The sequence below is a fragment of the Aquarana catesbeiana genome, linkage group LG01, assembly GCF_042186555.1.
Source record: "Aquarana catesbeiana isolate 2022-GZ linkage group LG01, ASM4218655v1, whole genome shotgun sequence".
In the NCBI taxonomy this organism is placed as follows: Eukaryota; Metazoa; Chordata; class Amphibia; order Anura; family Ranidae; genus Aquarana; species Aquarana catesbeiana.
The window spans coordinates 650,717,983-650,741,201 of NC_133324.1; the positions used below are offsets into that span (position 1 = coordinate 650,717,983).

The window sequence follows — 23,219 nt, forward strand, 5'->3', positions numbered from 1 at the left end:
GTGAAAAAATGCTAAAAATGTAATATGGGTACATTGTTGCATGACCATGCAACTGTCATTCAAAGTGTGACAGCACTGAAAGCTGAACAGTGGCCTGGCCAGGAAGGGGGTGAAAGTGCCCTGTATAGAAGTGGTTAAAAAAGACCACTTGCTGAAAAATCTAATAGTATTCCAATTACTGAAATTATATCACGTAGTATAATAATTTCAAGATTTGATTTACACGCAAACCCAAAAATTCTGCAAAAGTGGCAGTGATAGGCTTTGGGAATAGCTATACGACTGCCCAGAGTACTTGAGAAATTGAAGCAACAGTTTTTTTGTAAATATAAAAAAAATGTTATTTTAATTTTGTCTCTCATTATAATTAATGGATTATGTTTGATTAGGTGTGATTACAAAATGGCAATATTTTGGAGTGAATATAGAGAATCATGACATAGTTTATCAGGCTAGAGATGGGTCTATGAAGGCCAGCGACCAAGCTTCACAGCTTAACTGCTGAGCAGACAGTAAAGCTGGCCATACGCTGATTGAAATTTGTCCAGTTAAAGAGGAACTGCAGTCTGCTCATGTAATAAAAATTATTATCCAAAGTTAAAACAACAAGGGCAGAAGATTTAATAGATGGAAAGATTAAAAAATGACTGAAGGTCCACTTTAAGCCGGGGCAAGATGAATTTCATTCGGTGTGTGGCCACCCCTCGTTTGATTGACTTCTGTCGAAGGAGCCTATTGGAAAATCTTGAACAGTGCAGTCAATCTGCTGCAAATTCTGAGCAGTGTATTCTGACAGTGGTGGATTCCAGTGTCAGAATACAGTGTCCCAGCAGGGGGGATTCCTCCATCCACCGCTGGCTGAACGAGAAAAAAACGAACCATCTATGGTCAGTTTAAGGTCACTGATTTAGCTTTTGTCTTTGGTAGGGGGTTTGGATAACAAGACTGGCACAAAAATGTTTTAATTCTTTGGCATGTAGGATATTTCCAATATTCTAACATACTCACTTTATCTCTTTAGCTGCTAGCCTGGAGTTTTATGGTGGCAACTCTCACCACAAGGATGATGCTTCCTGCTATATGTGTCCTTGTACTATTTGCATTGGCGTATATAACCTGGTTAAAATGTTTATATCATCGTTTTTAATTATGCAACTTGCACAGCGATGCCGTGTACACACGGGTGGATTTTTCGGCATCAAAGGTCCGATGGTCTTTCCGACTAACTTTCGACGGACTTTTGACGGATTTCCGACGGACTTTCAAACGAACGGACTTGGCTACAAGCGATCACACCAAAGTCCGACGGATTCGTACACGATGACGTACGACCGGATTAAAATGAGGAAGTTCATAGTCAGTAGCCAATAGCTGCCCTAACGTTGGTTTTCGTCCGTCGGACTAGCATACAGACGAGCGGATTTCTCGATAAGAACTGGGTCCGGCGGAAAGATTTGAAACATGTTTCAAATCTAAAGTCCGTCTGATTTTCGACCGAAAAAGTCCGCTGCAGGTCCGATGAACACCACACACCGTCGGATTGTCCGAAGAATCTGTTCCGTCGGACCAGTCTGGTCGAAAAGTCCGCCTGTGTGTACACGGCATTAGGGTCCATACACCTGAATATTAAATAAATATGTTTCAGATCAAAGCAAAATACATTTAACTAGTAAGTGGTAACTTTTTGTACTTTTTGTACTTTTTCTTTATTCCAGGAATTTGTGTATCTAATGCCTACCCATTGACTGTTTCCATGAAATTCTTTGTTGACCTAAGAATGCCTTACAGTGTTAGAAGAAACGAGCAAGTACAAATTAGGGCAGTTGTCCACAATTATTTTGAAGATAGACAGAAGGTGAGTATTAAATTGTTCATGGGCTTCAAACTTGGCATAACCCATTCTTTTTAGTGGTGTGAATTCAGCTAGAGTAAAAACTTTTGTCAGATTGGTTTAAAGTACCTTGCTGTGATGAATGTGCTTCCATGCCTAGCATGGTTAGTTTGAAAAGGCAAAACAGGAGGACTAGGTATTTCACACAAAGGAAGCATTACAAAGAGAACAGGATACTCTTTTAACACAAGCACATGGTACAACAGAAGCGGATCAATAGGAAATGTTGGTGTAACGTATTCTTTAATTTTTTTTCAGCATAGCTATTTTGCGCCAGGGATTTTTGTATTATTATTATTATTATTATTATTTTTTTGTCAAACGACGCTAACAAAATATGCAGGTGTGTATATTCCTGAGTATTGTATACTGGCTATAACCAAGGTGTTACTAACAGCCTTTACCACCATGCTGTAAGCTCATCAGTCACTAGCAAATGTATTAACTTCAGATCTACATTGATCACATATTTTGCTATACTCATTCTTTAAAATGTGTTCCTTTGCATTTACAGGTGACAGTGAAATTTTCTTACATTGAAAATGTATGCAGTTTAGCTACCAAATCAAGAGGTTATCAAGTGTCAGTGCCGGTGGAAGCGCAATCTACAAAAGTGGTGAACTATGTTATAATCCCTCTGAAAGCAGAAACAATTCACATTGAAGTGCAGGTTTATGGTTCAGGTATCAGAGACAAAGTGAAAAAATCCATTGATGTGCTGGTATGTAAACATGCTCTTCATACTATTACTACTGCTACTAATACTACTACTTTAACAATTCTGTAATTATTATTTTTTATGTTAAGAACTGTGTTATACCGTGAATGTGTAAATAGCTAAATAATCACTTCCACATTTACATGCAGACAAAGGTATCCAGCAAAAATGAGGTGCTTGCAACAGTCACCCTTATCCATGTAGTTTTCTTTTTTTTTAACTGTTAATGTATTTGTTAAAGCACAACTGGCAGTGTAGTTTGTGCCAACCTCTGTTTCTGTCACTTTTGATGGCCAGCTTTATATAGGAGGTAGGATCACTGTAAAGCCTAGTACACACAATGAGATTATCGGACGAATGATAGTCCGTTTTTTTATGCATGCTAGTCTCTTCTCGTAAAGACAGAATAAAAATTCAGAAGTGATGTAATCTATTTGTATTAAAAAATAAAATATAAAAAAATGTGGCGATACCTCCAAAGTGTAGAATGTAGTGCTAAACAAAGGGTGAACACAGCAACAAAACTAATAACCAAAAGTGTGTAGCCTCTAAACAATGAATCCAAAGCTAGAGTGCTGTGAAAAGTCATAAGACATCCTCTAATAACACACATGGATAAATAATACAGTTGATGAATAAAAAACATAAGTGATGTCACACAAAACAGCAGTCCATAAAAATTGTATAAACTATTTGGTACTGACCCTTGACATTTCCTCGCATTAAAGTGCATGTTTAAAATAAATAGTGATCAATACAATCGGAACCTCTGGTCTCTGCCGCAACCGGAAGTGACGTTACCTGGAACGGAGGTTCCGTTCGTATTAGTGCTGATTGCTTTGTACTGCATATGTAAGTTACTACTGTGTTAACCACTTGCTTACTGGGCACTTAAACCCCCTTCCTGCCCAGGCCAATTTTCAGCTTGCAGCGCTGAATGACAATTGTGCAGTCATGCTACACTGTACCCATATGAGATTTTTATCATTTTTGGCACACCAATAGAGCTTTATTTTGGTGGTATTTAATCACTACTGGGGTTTTTATTTTTTGCTAAACAAACAAAACATAGTTATAAAATTTTGCAAACATGTAATTTTTCTCCTTCATTGATGTGCGCTGATGAGGCTGCACTGATGGGCACTGATAGACAGCACTAATAAGGCGGTACTGATGGGCACTGATGAGGTGGCACTGGTGGGCACTGATGAGGCTGCACTGATAGGTGGCACTGGGCACTGATAGGCGGCACTGATAGGTGGTACTGATGGGCACTGATAGGTGGCACTGATGGGCACTGGTAGGTGACACTGATAGGCAGCACTGATAGGTGGCACTGATGATGAGGCACTGATGGGCACTGAAAGGTGGCACTGGTAGGTGGCACTGGTGGGCAATGTTTAGCAGTGTTGATATGCACTGGTAGGTGGCACTAGTGGGCACTTCGTGGTCTGGAGTGTGGAGGACCGATGTCCTGTTTACTCCAGACGGTAATGGACTTTTTTTTCTCTCCTCACGCTCTCAGCCTGAGGAGAAAAAAAAGCCGATTACCGACTCTGTTTACATCACGTGATCAGCTGTCTTTGCCTGACAACTGATCACGTGGTAAGGGACCGGGATCGGCCCTTTACTCCGATCTGTAAACAGCCATGTCTCTTAATTCGCTGATCACAGAACGAGCCGCGTGCGCCCCACAGGGGGCGTGCAGGCAGCTCATGCACGAAAGGACGTTGATTGGATGCCCTCCCGGCAATTTAGGCCCGTGATGTAGCTGTCTTTCGGGTTAATAAATATTGCTTTTACGGATTACTGCACTATGGGGATTTCCTTTGTCTTATATGGCCCCTATTGAATGTAGGAGTGGAGGAGGATTATTATGGCACAGTGGGAGAGTTATTAATGCTTACCATCATAGTTACTCCCCCACTTATCTCATCCCTGGCTTTATGCTCTGAGGAGAGGAGAGGAGAGGAGAGTGGAATGTGATCTGCCGTCAAGGATATGTATATACCAAAAGTTCTGTCAGACCCTTGTGGTCTTTGATTAAGGTGAGCTGCTAGGGCATACTCCTGGTGAATTCTGGATGGTGGAAGCAAGTGTAACCACACTAACTTTGGACGCCTATTTGCACGTGGATTTTTTTTTTTGCACGTTGATATTATAAATCATCTGTGTACATGCACTTTAATGTTTGGAACTGACCCTTGGCATTTCCTAATGTTTTATTCAATTTTTATGGACTGCTGTTTTGTGTGACAGCACTTATAGACACTGTTTTTTATTCATCAACTGTATTATTTATCCATGTGTGTTATTAGAGGATGTTTTATGACTTTTCATAGCACTCTAAATTTGGATTTATTGTTTAGAGGCTTACCCTGTGGTTACCCTTTGTGTAGCACTACATTCTACACTTTAACCACTTAAGCCCCGAACCATTTCGCTGGCCAAAGATCGGAGCACTTTTTGCGATTCGACACTGCGTTGCTTTAACTGACAATTGCGCGGTCATGCGACGTGGCTCCCAAACAAAATTGACGTCTTTTTTCCCCACAAATAGAGCTTTCTTTTGGTGGTATTTGATCACCCCTGCGGTTTTTATTTTTTGCGCTATAAACAAAAAAAGAGCAACAATTTTGAAAAAAACGCATTATTTTTTGCTTTTTGCTATAATAAATATCCCCCAAAAATATATAAAAAAAAAAATTTTCCTCAGTTTAGGCCGAAATGTATACTTCTATATATTTTTGGTAAAAAAAATCGCAATAAGCATTTATTGATTGGTTTGCGCAAAAGTTATAGCGTTTACAAAATAGGGGATAGTTTTATGGCATTTTTATTATTATTTTTTTTTTTTTACTAGTAATGGCGGCGATCAGCGATTTTTATTGTAACTGCGAAATTATGGCGGACACGTCGGACAATTTTGGCGTGATTTTGGGACCATTCACATTTATACAGCGATCAGTGCGATTAAAATCACATTGATTACTGTGTAAATGTGACTGGCAGTGAAGAGGTTAACACTAGGTGGCGCTGTAGGGGTTAAATGTGTCCTAGGGATGTGTTCTAACTGTAGGGGGGATGGGCTAGCTGTGACACATTACTGATCACCGCTCCCGATCACAGGGAGTTATGATCAGTGACACTGTCACTAGGCAGAACGGGGAGATGCTTGTTTACATTCACATCTCCCCGTTCTTCCTCTCCGTGAGACGATTGTGGGTATCCCCGCGGCGATCGAGTCCGCGGGACCCGCGACCCGACTCACGGAGCACCCGGCCGGCACGTGCCGCCGCGCACGCAATGGCACGGTGGCAAATCCAAAGGGACGTACAGGTACACCCATTTGCCCAGCCGTGCCATTCTGCCGACATACATCGGTGTGTGCCGTAGCGCCACTTTTTTTATATTTTATTTTTTAATTAATATGTGGAGACACCCTGAATGTTGGTGGCTGACCACATACTGTATATTTACTTCTTTGATTACTGTGGTTTGCGCATTTGTTTTTATTTTTATCACCAATGTATTTGTATTGTATTTTCGGACCAAAAAACTGTACTGATTAAACAAAAATCGCATGATCTGGTATCGTACGAGAAAAATTTTCGTGTTTGTCCCTTCGGAAAATTTCAGACGAAAGCTGTGTACTAACATTCAGATTACCGTACGATCGCTTCGAAAGCGGTATTTTTTTGTATAGTATTCTGATCGTGTGTACAGGGCTTAAGGCTGACATAGTTCCTGTCTTTTCATATCTGAACAATGGTCCAGACACTACCTTTAGTTAAAAGACTCAGAGCCAAAGGGTGTAAACAAAGAGAGCAAGGGTTGGTCAGCTGTAAATAGTCTGGCCAGCTGGAAACCACCTTTTTTGCGCAAAGCACTATAATATAGTTAAAGTGATTGAAAAAAGGCTTTATTTTTTCTATAAAAATAACAAACATGTTATACTTACCTGCCCTGTTGCAATGGATTTGCACAGAGCATCCCGGATCCTCCTCTTCTCGGGTCCTTCTTCTGTGCTCCTGGCCCCTCCCTCCTGTCGAGGGGCCCCACAGCAAGCAGCTTGCTATGGGGACACCTGAGCCAAGCCACAGCTTCCTGTGTTCATTCAGACACAGAGCTGCAGCCTGGCCCCGCCCCCTCTTTCTCCTGAATGGCCAGCTGACTTTGACAGCAGCGGGAGCCAATGGCACTGCTGCTGTGTCTCAGCCAATCAGGAGGGAGAGTCTCAGATGGCTGAGACACTTGTGGACATCGCTAAATAGAGATGGGGCTCAGGTAAGTATTAGGGGGCTGAGGGGGGCTGCTGCACACAGAAGGCTTTTTTGCCTAATGCATAGAATGCATTAAAGTGGAGTTCCACCCAAAAATGGAACTTCCACTTTCAGTGAAGGTGACCCCCTGACATGCCACATTTGGCATGTCATTTTTTTGGGGGGGAAATGGATACCCTCTTTTTAGAGGCATCCAGCTCCCACTTCCTCCCGGGGCTCTGTGGCACCGGAAGGAAGTTCACCTCTCCCTCCGGGCAATCTTCTGGGACACGTCACAGGTCCCAGAAGATTGCCCGGCCAATCACAGCGCGCAGCCCGGCTCGCGCATGCGCAGTGTGTGCCTGGCTGTGAAGCCACAGCCGGGGGCCCACAGTCAGAATGCCGGCGCCGCGGAGAGGAGGGGGAGAGGAGCAGGGCTTCGTGTGCCCACATTGTAGGACAGGTAAGTGTCCGATTATCACTTTTTGTAGCTGCTGACTTTTATATAGGTGGAACTCCGCTTTAAGATAAAAAACCTTTTGACTTTACTACCCTTTTAACCCTTGGCTCTACATGATTTAAAGTGACTCATGCCATTCCTCTTGCTATAATTTCTGAGGCCCGGTTCAAACTGTCGCGACTTCAAAGTCGACATCCCAGCGCGACTTCGGCATGACTTGCAGAAGTCAATGCAAGTCGTGCCGAAGTCGCACCAAAAGTAGTGCAGGAATCTTTTTGTTTCAATATTATTTTATTAGTTTATATATGAATATTACAAGAATTTACCCTATACAAAACATGTATATATATGGAAACATCTACATATACTTTCAGGGTACAATGTATACCTTCCTTTAATCCCCTATCTTTCCTATCTAAAGTAAAAAAGGTGCTCCATATTAGCTTATAAAACAGATTGGATGTTGTGATTATAGTAAAAAACAATCCAACATTCCAAGAAAAAAAAAAGGGGGGGGAACAAATTTATGAAAACGAAAACAATTATACTCACTCCAACATAGCTAAACAGTGGTAGAATTTCCCTTAACCCAATTTAGAAACTCAGATGAATGTCGAAACTTAGACCAAATGGACCACATATGAGAAAACTGTTCTTCTCTTCCCATTTCCTGCGCCAACAGACCTTCTAGATCTCTAATATAGTCCAATTCAATTGTCTATTCCCCCAGGGAGGGTACCGTCATTGATTTCCAATGCCGCGGAATGACTACTCTAGCTGCAGCGAGAAAGTGTCTAAGCACATCCTCCTTCGCTGTCTTTAAAGATCCTGGAATCATAGTTAAGAGAGCCACTCTGCGTGATGCGTGGATAGTTGTATCCACTAGTTTACCATGTAAATCAAAGATATGTTTCCAAAACATTCTCACCATGGGCAGTGGCGTCACTAGGGTCGGTGTCACCTGGTGCGGTAAAACATGGTGTCCCCTCCTCTCCTGTCTAGGCTGCCCAGCGCCCTGCAGGCAGCGCATGGTCACGGGGTGCACCCCAAACTGGCCCTTGTAAATGATAGTATAGGGTGGTATAGTGGTAGGGTAGGGTAGTATAGGGTGTTATAGTGGCAGGCTGGGGTGGTAAAGTGGCAGGCTAGGGTGGTATAATGGTAGGTTGGGGTGGTATAGGGGAGGTTGCGGTGATATAGGACAGGTTAGGATTGTATACGGCAGTTTGGGTGATATAGGGTAATTTGGGGTGGTATATTGGCAGTTTGGGGTGGTATAGGGCAGGCTGGAGCGGTATATGACAGGTTTGGGTGGTATATTGGCATTTTGGGGTGGTACAGGGCAGTTTGGGGGTGGTATATTGGCATTTTGGGATGGTATAGGGCAGTTTTAATGGTATATTGGCAGTTTGGGGGTGATTTGGGGTGGTTTAGGGTAGTTTGGGGTGGTATATTGGCAGTTTGGGGTGGTATAAGGCAGTTTGGGGGTGGTATAAGGCAGTTTGGGGGTGGTATAGGGCAGTTTGGGGGTGTATGAGGGCAGTTTGGGGTGGTATATTGGCAGTTTGGGGTGGTATATTGGCAGTTTGGGGTGGTATAGGGCAGTTTGTGGTGGTATATTGGCAGTTTGGGGTGGTATAGGGCAGTTTGGGGTGGTATAGTGGCAGTTTGGGGGGCTATAGGGCAGCTTACACAGCAACTTACAGCATGCCTGTAGATGAAGACACACCTGGGCGGGGCTGCTGTGTCCTCACCTCTTTCTCCTTCTTCAGCTGCAGGATCAGCCAGAGTGAAGGAGTCTGTGGGAGGAGTGGATAAGACAGCCACAACCCAGCTCCGCCCACCAACTCCGGCTACCTCGAGAGATATTGGAGATCTCGAGTGACAGCTTAGCCTGACTGGAGAGTGATACAAGCAGCCTCCCCCGCACAGCTGGGTGCCCTGCTCCAACTTCTAGCTTCAAGCATTATAGTGCACTGTGTAGCAGCGCCGGCCCCGGTGTGACCCCTCTGGCGAGTGTCACCCAGTGCGGGCCGCACCCCCACAGCAACGCCACTGACCGTGGGACAGTCCCACAGATGTGGATCATATTTCCCTGTGAATCATGGCAACGCCAACAGATATCAGATATATCCTGGTTAAATTGGTGGAGGGTAGAGGGGCACCTATACCATCTAGTCACCAATTTATATCCCTTTTCTTGAGTTTTCCTAGCAATTGACATTTTATGAGTCACAATAAAGCTTTTTTGCCAATCCGATGAAGATAAAGTCTGTTGGAGGTCTTTTTCCCATTTCTGTGTATATGGGGGGAGATCTGGATGTATTGTTATCAAAAGAATAGAATATAGTGCAGAGACCAAATGTGATAATGGCTCCTCTTGCAACAACAACAATTCAAAGGCAGTTGGTTTGGCATAAAGGTCTTGTTTTGATGGAATAGATCATATATAAGACAAAGCTTTATGCCTCTGTAACCACTGCGTGGGATTATAAGAAAGCATCGTAGATGAAGAGGCTACCGTTAATAATGGATCCGACTGAAGGACCTGAACAATTCTTCTGTGTTCCTGGGGCCAAACACAGTTGAATGAAAGGCTGGTAATAAATCTGGTGTTCCAAAGAAGGGGGTCATAGGGCTCAATTGTTTTGATAATCTATAGAAGGGTATCATGCGATCCTATATGTGTAGTGTTTGCCTAGTAAGATCTGCTAGAATTGAGAGGCCCTTTTGTAGAATAGGTGAAGTCCACGGAAGGGCACAGAGATCTAAAGGATTTATGTGACCTTCCAATTGTACCCATAGCTTAGATGGGGAGTGGGGAAACCAATCAATAACACGTGTTAATATGGTTGCTTTATGATAGATAGAGACATCTGGCACCCCTACCCCACCTCGATTTTTCAGAAGGGATAATGTCCCAAAGCTAATTCTAGGCCGTGCTGAGTTCCATATAAACTTGGAAAATAGCCAGTGAATTTTACGGAAGTACGAGGCCGGGAGGTGGATTGGAATTGTTTAAACAAATATAGAAGGCGAGGAAATATATCCATCTTAAGGGTGTTAATTCTACTGAACCATGAAAGTCTCTTAAATGCATAAGATGTCAAAGCCATTTGAATTTTGTGAAGCATCGGGAGAAAATTTAAGGAGTATAATTGTGATGTGGAAGCTGGTATACTAATCCCTAGATATCGAACCGACACTGGGCAGGTCTTAAAAGAAAAGTTCTTTGATATTCGCTTCATATTTGTTTGTGATAAAGATATATTGAGAAGTTCTGATTTACTATAGTTGACTTTAAAATTACTGACTTCACCAAATCTCTGAAATTCTAAAAGTATAGAAGGAAAAGAAGTAAGGGGTTTTGTTACAAATAGAAGCAAATCATCTGCAAAAAGAGCCAATTTTGTATGTAGAGGGCCTACCTGAATGCCTGTGATATTTGGGTTTTGTCGCAGTGCATTTGCCAGATGTTCCATCGTAATAACATACAACAGGGGTGACAAGGGACGTCCCTGACGTGTTCCGTTGAAAATAGGGAAAGCAGGAGACAAAGATCCATTCACCCTGATTCTAGCTCATGGTGGCAGATATAAGGCCATAATCCGCGCTATAATATAGGGACCTATGCCAATCTGTTGGAGAGAGGATCGCAAGAACTCCCAACTAACTCGGTCAAACACTTTTCAGCATCAACCGTTAGTAAACATAAAGGAATATCTTAAATACGCGCATAATCCATCAGCAGGAGGGCTTTAAGCATGTTATCGCTAGCCTCTTGACCACTGACAAATCCAATTTGGTCCAGATGTATTAGTTGGGGCAATAATGGTTGTAGACGACTAGCTAAGATCTTAGCAACATTTTTTACGTTGACACAAATTAAAGATATGGGTCTGTAGTTTGCACATAGAGAAAGATCTTTTCCTGATTTCAGGATGAGTGAAATATGTGCTTCCATCGTTTGTGTAGGAAAAGTAGACCCATTCGCTATGGAATTGAATGCCTGAGTCAAAAAAGGAGTAAGAAGAGGTGCAAAATGCTTATTAAATTTAGGCGTAAAGCCATCAGGGCCTGGACTTTTACCCGCCAGAGGGTTGGCAATAGCCTTGTCCACCTCTTCTTCAGTAACTGGAGTTTCTAGTTTTTCTACCGTATCTTGATCCAAAGTAGGTAATGGAGTATCTGCGATATAAGATGCAGGTTATCCTCTTTAGTGGCAGATGAGCTTAGACATTGGTGCGGGGATATATTGTAGAGAGACTGATAGAAATCACTAAATGTTTACGTAATTAGGGAGGGTGAAGATATCATTTATCCGTTTGGTCCCTGAAGCTGTGAAATAAAAGTAGGAGTCTGTTGTGGATTTAAGGAACGAGCTAGCGACTTCCCACATGTATCACTGAATTTGTACTGATATAGTGCTAGTTTTCCCGCATATGAATGGGCCGAAGATTCATATAAGTTGTGCAAACACGTCAGAGTGGAGGCAACCTCCAATGGTGTTTCGGTCATATTTGAGCACTTATGTTCAATTTCTAAGGTTCTAAGCTTTTGCTTCTAATCGCTTCTTTTTCAATCGGGCACCTAGTTGAATAAAAGTCCCTCTCAATACTGCTTTCAAGGCCTCCCATTGAATGGGAAGTGCGGTAGAGATTAAGGCATGGTCAGCCAGGTAATTTGAAATAGTTTCCGTGATATAAGTAGAACATTCTGAATTTACCAGTAATGCGTCATTCAGACGCCACGTCCGTTCTCTAAGTGGGACCGAAGGGATTTTAAGTATCAAAAAAAGAGGTGCATGGTCTGACCAAACCATAGTACCAATATCACATATTGGTGACCAGTCTAGACAATTATGTTTCACAAAAAAAAATAGTCAATTCAACTATAGGATTGATGGACCGAAGAAAAATAAGTGTAATCTCTTTATTTAAGGTGCAATATCCTCCAGACCTCTAGTAAATGGTGGTCATATAAAATACGCTTCAACATCTTTAACCTAGATAATGGAACTCAGGTTCTTGATGAAGCAATATCCAACTGTGGGTCCATTTGAACTAAAAGGCTGGGAGGGGCACACTACTCCTAGACAACCCCATGTGCAAGGGGCCCATGAAAAAGCTTGACTTTGGTTGGTGTTTGGCAGGTATATATTTGCCACTGTAAATGTAGTACCCCAAAGGGAAAACTTGATAAAGATGTACCGTCCCTGGGCATCTGCAATATAGTCGATTAAATCAATAGGCAAGGTTTTGTGGAAAGCAATAGAAACTCCTTTAGCCTTCTGGACAGGATTAGTACTATAGAACCACCGGTTAAAATATCTGTTGGAGCAGGAGGGAAGAGAATCAGTCTGAAAATTAGTTTCTTGTAGCAAAAGCAAATTGACTTTATATATGTGCATTTAGTACAAGATTTGCCCTCTCTTGGAGGCAATATTTAAACTTTTAGCATTGTATGAGCATATATTCAAGAGTGTTTGTGTCACCATTGTATAGACCATGGTGGAGATTAAAAAAAGGAAAACAAAATCCTCCAAAAAAGGAAACGCCAGAGAAAAAAAAGGGGGTGGGGGGTAGAGAATGTCACAGGGAGACCCTAATGTGCCTGCAAGATGCAGAGCACCACACAATAGGCACTAACCATGCCTGTCCTATGTAGGGGGGAAAAAATCAACAGAAACCACAAGATGTGTTCCCTGCAACATAGCAGACATAGCAACATTATTCAAAAAAATATACCCAATTAATTCTTAAGTTCTTTAAAACAGCTATATAGTGTGCAATATATATTGACCATCGCCCCCTTTGACCGGGCAGGTTAAGGTACATACTAAAAAAACTATTTCCTAATTAAGCCCAGAAAGAAGAAAAAAAAGGGGGAATGGAGGAGGGAGACATATGAAAAAAATGAGGAATGTACATGCCATCAAATTTAATAGAGATAAATTATTCAATTTTTCCTCTCTTAATTTCATCCTCCCCCTAAAAATAAATGACTATCAAAACCCCATAATAATCTCAAAGTAAATCATAATGACATGGAATAAAAAAAAAGAAGGAAAACAAAAAGGGGGGGGGGGGGGGCCTTTAAAAAAGTCTTTATTCAGGTTTCCAAAAATTCTGACAAACTGAACCCTTTATCAGCATCTTACAGACCAGGTCGAGATCTAGTACTTCCACGTTGTTGAAAAGTGGTGACGACTAATCTTCCTGGCTGGCGATGCTCCTCAGAGGGGTCAAGCCAATCTGGAATAAAAATATGTTTTTGATCAAGAAAATCAAACAACGCTGGGAGTTGCTCCAGATCAGAAAGGACAAACATCTCAGATCCATGTGTCACTTGAATACTAAAAGGGTGACCCCAAGTATAAGTAGCACCTGCTTGACGAATCAGGTCTAGTAAGGGACGGACCATCCTTCGCATATATAGGGTATTCCGAGAAAGATCTGGGAAGAGGTGGATAGTAAAATTTTCAAAATCAACAGGGACATGACTCCAAGCCTTACGCATAATTTCTTCCTTTAATGTATAATAATGCACTCAACATAGTACATCCCTAGGGCGACTAGCCCGATCACTTCCCCTTCCCAACTCGATGTACTCTATATAATTCAATATTAGAAGCAGAATCCCTGCCCGGAACCTGATTAAGGATATTAGTCACTTCTGGTTTTAAGTTAACACCTAAGATATCCTCAGAGATCCCTTTTAAGCGAATGTTATTTCTGCGACTGCGATTTTCGCTGTCTTCAATACAGAGTTGGTGTTGACGGAGGCGAAAAAGGTTTGCAAAAGATGCAGATTCCAGCGCAGAAATGCATGCAGCATGATCTTCTTGTGTATGAGCAATTGCAGATACTGCAGTTTCAGACACTGTCACTTGTTGTCTAAGTGCATTCAACTCAGTATGAATAGACAATTCCATATTTATTGCCCAATTTTTAAAGTCTGCACGAAAAGCAGAAATTAAAGCAGAAATTTCAGAGCCTGAGGGTACCCCAGACGTACACTGCTGTGCTGCAGCCAAAGCATCCCCTATTTTTATAGAGGGCAGAGATACAGCCGTGGCTGGAGGAGTAGCCAACTTCACATTGTCAGTAATAAATACATCTGCTCCATCTATCTTAACTGCCCTAACTGCTTTTACAGCCTCTTCAGGCTTGTCAGGCTTATCAGGTTTATCAGCAGAAAGCATGCTGTCCCTATCTAGATGAAAGGGTTGGAGAGACTGAAAGGCAGCGACAGCAGCAGCAGTGGCGGCTCGGGTAGAGGAGGTAAATCGAGTCTTACCTGTCGCCATCCTGTCCTTCCTATTGCGGGAATCTGTCACTGTTTCAGTGTTACACGGAGGAGGAGGAGGAGGAGAAGGAGGTGACGGTGACTTGTGCTCTCAGAGTGCTTGTGCTCACACTGTACACTGTACAGTACTTGTGCTAACACTGGAGCGCATGTCGCATCAGTGTGAAGCGGGCCTAACTCTTTATTACTCCTTACTCCTTCTCTCATATCACTGCAATCCCTAGCTTACATTTTTGTTAATATCTATTTCACTTTCAGAAGTCGGATCTGCAATGTCTGTGTGGAGAAAGTTTGCCAAATAAAATTACACCATCCTTCTTTTCTCGATTGGCTGGAATTATTATTATACATGGCATGAGTGACTTTAAATATTTCAGGGTCAGAAAATAGGCAAAAATACAGGTTCTATGTATAGTTTTGAAAAATAAAAAAAGCAAAAAAAATGAAATGTATGTATTGGTTAAACAATTATGATTATTCCTTTGGATAAAATCCCTGATTTTGTTCTTCTTTTTCACATGCTCTGTCTTTTGTGGTTTAGCCGGAAGGAAAACTTGAGAGGAAGAAAACTTTTAGTCAAGTAATAAATCCTAAAGGTTGGTTCATTCCAGTGACATGCCTAAAGCTTGATACACACTATACAATTTTCTGTAGATTTTTTCCTTCAGATTTACCAAAAACATGATATGAGGTCAAACCTTAAGCGTTTCAATTTGCATGCAATCAGGCAGGCCCTTTCACTACATGTTTTTGGTAAATCTAAAGGAAATGCGACAACAAAAGCTGTATAGTGTGTATGGGGTCTAAGGATATTATCAAACTGTATGTTGTATAGAAATATGGACTACAGATATGTGTGCGGGGAGGTGTAGCATGGTATGGCAGCAGTAAACACTCAGGTTGCAGACAACCAAACTTGTATAAATGTAAAAGTTCAGCAATTCACAACAAGCCCGGCGGGAAGGCACCCAACCAGAAACACTGACAGATTGCAATATGTAGCAGAGCAGGTCTCGGGTATGCTAACAGCGTCTGTCTTGACGGGCGGAATGCAACCTGGCCTGTCCATACCCAAATGGGGAGGCGTCCAAGAAGGATAGCGTGTCTCTATCCTTTCCCTACTTGTCTGGAACCTCTCCCTGCCGCTAATCACTGTCCCTGTCAGACAGGTGACCTGTCCCTACACTGCTCACACATGAAATGCGCACCAAACGTGGGAGCCAGGACCTGAAACAGGCTCTGCCTGACCCAAGTTGGCTGCCTGAGTCACATGCGGCAGCAGCATCCAATCAGCTTTGCCAGTGGCCCAGTAAACCATAGAGCACTTCCCCTCCAACTGCAATGCTGCTGCAATTGGACGCCACCTACAGTGGAGAAATAAAAAGACTGCACCTGCCTACAAGTGTAGTATAAATAACTGCACGGTTTTATTTGTCATAAAAAGGGCAACAGTGGTAATGCTTACCTTTGCTCTACTGTGGCCCACATTCAGCTATTGCTCACTCTCAGCTGACTTGCACAGCCACTCCAGGCTCTGGAAGGATCCAGACAATATTGTCTGGATCCATTCAGCTGCCTGATTGACAGTTGGCTCTGCCTCTCAGCATGCTGCTGAAAGCTGGATCTATCTGCGCTCCCAAACGAAGTGGAAACACATGAAAAGCAGTCAGCTGACCAAGAACTGAGCAGTCAGAGATCATGTGATCATTCAGTTCTCGGTCTCAGAGCCAACATGGGACAGCTGCAGCATCATATTGAAGCTGCAGCATAGGGGTGAGTACGTAGGTTAATATTCTTTTACATACTCTAAACTTTAAGCCCAGTTTCACACATGTGCGGTGCGAATTGAAGCTCAGGTTTCACTGGGGAGATAAAAATCTCCTGTTCAAAGTAATCACTGCGTTTTAGCTCAGGATCAGTGAGCAGGGAGAGGGGGAGGGAGAGGGGGAGGGAGAGGGGGGGAGAGGGGGGGAGAGGGGGAGGTGTAGTGAGGAGAAGTAGAAAATCCATGTTCAGAATGCAATGCATCTGCGAAGCAGATACGTTCCGATAGAAGATAAGGGGCTCGTAATTCGCACCGCAATGCCCAGAAAACTCACACGTTTTTTGTGCAATGCGCAGTGCGAATGCAACGCACATATGTGAACCAGATGCATTCATATGATTGTATTTTAAAATGTCCCGCGAATTAGATGCGGTGTAAGCTGCATCTAATTCGCATAGGTGTGAACCCGGGCTAAGAGTGTGGAACAATATAGAATTCCTTCATCAATGTCAGGCACGTCAGATATCCTGCATGGCGCCAAAACACACCTATTTGTGTAATTTTCTATTGCAATAAAATAAAACTTGATGCATTGCTCATGGTGTATTGGTTACATATTGTGTATGGATGTTATTGTTGAAAGTGCCAGGAATTAGTGTTGCAGTAGCCACACTAGGATGAATTCCAGAGGGGTGTGCCATGGGACTATGTTTAAAATCTGAATCCTGATAAAGCACTGTAGACATCACTACCAACCAGTAATACTGGTCCTACATTCATCATTTGTTTTCCATTAGCCAGTGGGCTGATGGAAAAAAACAGATTCCCCCATCCACAAAAGCAAGGTGGAAAGAGGAATCCTCACCATTGCTCTATTGTATATTGACAGCGGGACTCCTTCGCTGTCTGAGTACACTGATCATCCAACACAAAAGTTTTAACAAGCCCGTCCATTCGTCGTTCTATATCTATCCAAAACCGAGCTCATAATATTTCCTTCCCCACGTACCCCTTCCCCTGACGTCTCTGTCAAGATCGATGCCACAACTATCAGTCCGTCCTCACATGCCAGGGTGCTTGGGGTAACCCTGGACTCTGATGTGTCGTTTTAGGCCCACATCCAATCCCTGTCCAAATCATGCCACCTCAACCTCCACAACATTTTAAGGATACCCCCCCTTTTAACCATGGACACCACTAAGCTAATTCACTCCTTGGTTATCTCTCGCCTCGACTACTTCAACTCCCTCCTCTTTGGACTACCTTTACATAGGTTATCCCCCTTCAGTCCATCATAAATGCTGCTGACAGACTCATCCACCTTACCAACTGTTCAGTGTCTAGTACCCCTCTCTGCCAATCCCTCCACTGGCTTCCGGTCACCCAACAAATAAAATTCAAAGTACTAACAACAACTTCAACAACATCAGCAATTCGCCCCAAGCTACATCACTAATCTGGTCTCAAAATATCAACCAAACTGCTCTCTTCGGTCCTCCCAGGACCTCCTGTTCTCTGGCTTCCTTGTCACCTCTCACCTCTATCTTTAGCTGATCACTGAAAACCCTTCACTTCAAAGAAACCTATCCTGCTTCTAACTAATACACTTTGTTTTTACTTTCTCCATCGGCTTATCCCCCACAGTTATTATCTTTTGTATCACTTGACCATCCCTCTTATGCCCCGTACACACGGTCGGACTTTGTTCGGACATTCCGACAACAAAATCCTAGGATTTTTTCCGACGGATGTTGGCTCAAACTTGTCTTGCATACACACGGTCACACAAAGTTGTCGGAAAATCCGATCGTTCTAAACGTGGTGACGTAAAACACGTACGTTGGGACTATAAACGGGGCAGTGGCCAATAGCTTTCATCTCTTTATTTATTCTGAGCATGCGTGGCACTTTGTCCGTCGGATTTGTGTACACACGATCGGAATTTCCGACAACGGATTTTGTTGTCGGAAAATTTTATATCCTGCTCTTAAACTTTGTGTGTCGGAAAATCCGATGGAAAATGTCCGATGGAGCCCACACACGGTCGGAATTTCCGACAACACGCTCCGATCGGACATTTTCCATCAGAAAATCCGACCGTGTGTACGGGGCATTAGAATGTAAGCTCTAACGAGCAGAGCCCTCCAATTCCTCCTGTACCAAATTGTATTGTAACTGTAATGCCTGCCTTCATTTTGTAAAGTGCTACGCAAACTGTTAGCGCTGTATAAATCCTGTATAATATAATAATAATAATTAGATTGACTTTTCACAAACAGGAACAGCCATAGATGAATCGGAATTCTGCTGGTGCCTGCTGAATTTTGATCCATCAATGACCAGCTTCCATGCTCAATATTTAGAACAAATTTAATTGAACACAATGTATAATCCCCACTTTTAATAAGGTTATATGCTAATCAGGGGCATAAACTATATATTGTTCTTATTTTGAAGCTTTTATTTTTAACACCAAAATGTTACATGAAGACCGCTGTTTTGCTCATAAGATACTTTAATGTTTTTTTCAGGGAGATCTGAGTTGCTTCGTGTAAGAAAAGAAGAATTAGATGGAATAGTTCCAAACAGCCCTGCAAACTACTTCATTAGCGTACAAGGTATGAGTACTGCCTGATTAACACACTTTGCTACACACAAATACATAAAAGTCCAGCTAAATGCTTAATAAAAATGTGGAAACTGCATCTGAAAATTGCAGTAATCACTTCCACTGCTCATTTTAAAATATTGCTACTCTTTTTTGGATCACATACCACACACATTGGTCTTTTCCCAGAATAAGATTCTCAGTGCACACTTTTCTTACTCCCCAGTGATACCTAAACTATAGCACCCAGCACCCATGCTATGATGATAATGAGATCTGTTCACCCCAAAACTGTGAGCAAACACAGGGCAGCATTGTGGTTTTAAACTTTTGCAAGCAAGCAGTGACATGCATTTGCTAATGTTGTCTGTCTTGCATCTCACCACAGCCTGTTTATCCAGGTCCTATAAAACCCTATTATGACATGTCATAACTAGTTTAAAATGTTTTTCCACTTTTGCAGCCAAAGTGGGATAACACCTACTTTATATTTGTGACATGTTCCCATTAAAGAGGATATCCAGTCGTCTGTAGAAAAATTAAATGTCAGCAGCTAGAAATACTGTAGGTACTCACCAGCCCAGTGGTCTAGTGCTGTCATCACCTGGGCTGGTACTTCATGTGCCTGTCTTGGTTGGGTTTTAATAAACATGTCTGTTAGTGTAGAAACATAGAAAAGTGACGGCAGAAAAAAGACTGAGTCTGCCCGTTTTTTGTTTTTTTCTTTTTCGTTAACTTTTTTGTCTGAGTATAGATCTATGTTTGTCCCAAGTATGTGTGAAACCATTTACTGTTGACTGTCTCACTACCTCTGCTGGGAGTTTATTTCAAGCATCAACTATCCATTCAGTGAAATAATAATTTCTAGAATTAGTTTTGAACTTTCCTCCAGTTAGTTCAAAACAAATTCTAGAAAGTAATATTTCTAGAATAAAATGTTATTTAGAGAAAATGTTATCATTATATTTCATTTCCTTCTCTAAGTTTCCTTATGGCTTTGTTATCTATAGCAAGTTAGTCTTTTTTGGAATAAATTGTCTTTTTTTTTTCAGGTGATATAATGGGAGAAAGTTTGCTGGGCATTTTAGATGAGTCTTATCTTGGCCGCCTCCTCTATATCCCCAGTGGTTGCCCGGAACAAAATATGTTCAAAACATCTACAAATGTAATTGTGACTCGCTATTTAGATGCCAACAAGAAGTGGGGTATTGTTGGAGCTGAAAAAAGGCTGAAAGCCATTGACAATATTGAGCAAGGTACAGTTATCCAAATACATTGCTATTTTTTTCTGTTTGACCAAGTCCATTTATTTTGCTTGCATCATTAACATGTAATCCATTATTTAGGCAGTGTTTGCTTGTCTCCATGCTGTCTCATTTATCCTTTATGATAACCTTCCACTCAATATAAATATGATCACAAGAGATTGTGACCTAATTTTGTGTGTTGCCTGAACACAAAGATCATGGAAATGAAGGCTATATTGGCAAAAAATATTACATGATACAAGGGTGATATTATGGTCACTATGCAAGTCACAACCCTAGAGAATGATGTTAAAAGTCTACCTTAGCATCTTAAATAGAGTCACTGAGAGTAAGAATGTACTTGAGGAGCAGTGGGCTGAGGTGCTTTCATTTGTTTTAATGGGGGAGCCTTAAAAGGCCTACTTTTATTTACAAGCTCAGGATGCCAAGGAGTATAGTAAACTTAAAGGAGAAATCCTAGCCAGGCTCAGGGTTATCATGGCTGTGCAAGCACAGCTTGTATGCAAATGGGAATAAGGTCTGGGGAGGCCCAAGAGGTCCCAGATGTATGATTTGTTCCATCTTACAAAGTATTGATTGCAACCAGAAGAGCTCAGTTTGTGGAGTGAGTGGTCTGCAACTGTTACATCATGGCCTTGCCTGTTAAGATACAGCAGTGCATTAGGCATACAGACTCCAAGCGTGTGGTTGAGCTGGTTTACCTAGTAAAGCAACATACTTCTACCAAGAACTATCTTGGGAATCTTAAAGGAGTTGTAAAGGCAGAAGGTTTTTTATCTTAATTCATTCTATGCATTATGATAAAAAAACACCTGTGTGTAGCAGCCATCCCAGAACTCCCCCAATTACTTACCTGAGCCCCATCTCTCTCCAGCTATGTCCACAATGTCTTAGCTGTCCAGGACACTGTCCAGGACACTCCTCCTGATTGGCTCCCACGGCTCTTAATCAAAGTCAGCCAGTCAATCAGGAGAGAGGGGGCTGGGCCAGGTCAGGCTCCATGTCTGAATGGCTACACAAGGCTTTGTCTTGGCTCCAGTGCCCCCATAGGAAGCTGCTGGCTATGGGGGCACTCGATAGAAGGAAGGGGCCAGGAGCAGCAAAGAGGGACCCGAGAAGAAGAGGATCCGGGCTGCTCTGTGCAAAACCAATGCACAGAGGAGGTAAGTATAACACGTTTGTTTTTAAAAAACAAAAACAAAAAAAAACAAGCCTTTACAATCACTTTAATGGGCCATGGGTGCCAGATATTATGGCCACCTAGCCCAAATTGAGTATTTTCCTTGAGAGAGACACACAGCACATTAGATGCTGGTGATGCTAAGGTTTGTGACATGTGGCTATATTCAATGCGTCTATGAAATGTGACCTGGGGATGTGTATGTTACTATAGGAACTGAAACTGGAAGTCAAATATGTCCTATTAAAATAGAAGGCCATCCAGTGGAAGCATTATTAGCATTATCACATTGGTCCAGGCCAGTCTGGGGGACTCTGCTAAGCTTGACAATCCTAATGCAGTGCTTATAGTCATAGGTGTAATAGAGGGAAGGATGTCAGAAACCCGGCCTGCTACTCCGATTTAAGAAGCGAGAGAGTCCTTTCAGAAAAATCGAGGGGTGTACTCAGAATTAACTGGCCAAACGAACATAATTTGCCATGACATTGTTACTGAGCCTCACCTTATCGAGTACCTGAAGGTCAGAGAAAAGCCATTTTCGAGAAAGACACAGTAAATGTTAGCCCTTGAGGTTTTATATGAATCCAAAAATATATATAATAATGACCTGCGCAGTGGAAATAAAGAAAGGTGATCTACAATAAATTTCAGGTGAACTGGAACTGCTGCCCCCCAGAATGCACTCACCACATGGAGTGGGAAGAGCTAAATTGGAAAGTGGAGTGTGGGTGTGGCGCTGTTCCTTTTTAGTGATCTATAGTGTCTTATTATTTGAGTGGGTAGTGGTAGTGTTACCCAGATCTATCGTAGTGTAAAATAAACCAAAAAAAATATAAAATTAATAAAATAAACCCTGAAATGTAGGAGGGGGTCAAACAAAATCGCATCTGCTTGTGGTTATTGCGACCCTATATAAATGTTGAAGGTGCTTATGTGCTTATGTGATACACTTTTAAAATATTTGAGCGATAAACCAAAAATTGGAAACCTTACATAAAAAGTGCACATGTGCATCTGCTGAAAAAAAAAAATATATATATAAATAAATAAAAAATAAAAATTCAATCGACGTGAAAAGTCCTTATTGTCCCACAATTAAATTCAGTGCAATAGACTTTATTCTTGTTTTCTTGATAGTGATGTTCTTAATTTCATTAGTGCCAGTGCTATTTGGATCTTGTGCTCTTAATGTGCAAACACTCACCAGCTGTCTTCACCCCTTCTATGAATCCAATAGTGAGATGTTATGCCCCATAGGGCTTATTCCTAAGCCAGATGGTAATCTGAGGTTCTGCAATGACTTCCGGAAACAAAATAAAATACCCTAATTCTACTCTTACACCTAAACTCCGGTTGGATGAGTTGATAGCAAGGTTTGGTCCCACCAGGTACATTACCACCCTAAAATCGAACTAAACGCTATTGGCAGATTCTGTTGATTTCCCATAAAGAAAACTGTTTATGTTGCTCACAGCAACCATGGAAACTTTTATCACTAATCTTTATAAATCAAATTTCTGGTTAACGGTTATTATTTTCTGTAAAAAATTGTGTTATGTTCTCTGTCTAGTACTACATGATGTCCCATATTTACATGGACTGGGGGTTAAGTAAATGATAAAGTATATGTGTTGTTTATAACAATCACTGTTGTAGAAATCTACATTCTATTACACATCACTCCATCATCCATTTTCAAAGGCCTGCTGTAGTCTCCTAATGCAAAAGTTTTCTTGGTAAACATCATAATAGTATAAAT

General features: G+C 41.8%; 1 protein-coding gene across 1 annotated transcript in view; it reads left to right on the top strand.

Annotated features, from left to right (window-relative positions):
* The window catches only part of LOC141110023 (complement C3-like), a gene marked incomplete in the record, with an annotated part of 333,270 nt that overhangs the window by 186,703 nt on the left and 123,348 nt on the right, over window positions 1-23,219 (top strand). The window contains 5 exon segments of the mRNA XM_073601271.1: window positions 1,716-1,855; window positions 2,406-2,612; window positions 15,181-15,235; window positions 18,936-19,022; window positions 20,065-20,268. Of these exon segments, the coding sequence (XP_073457372.1) occupies window positions 1,716-1,855; window positions 2,406-2,612; window positions 15,181-15,235; window positions 18,936-19,022; window positions 20,065-20,268 (693 nt within the window).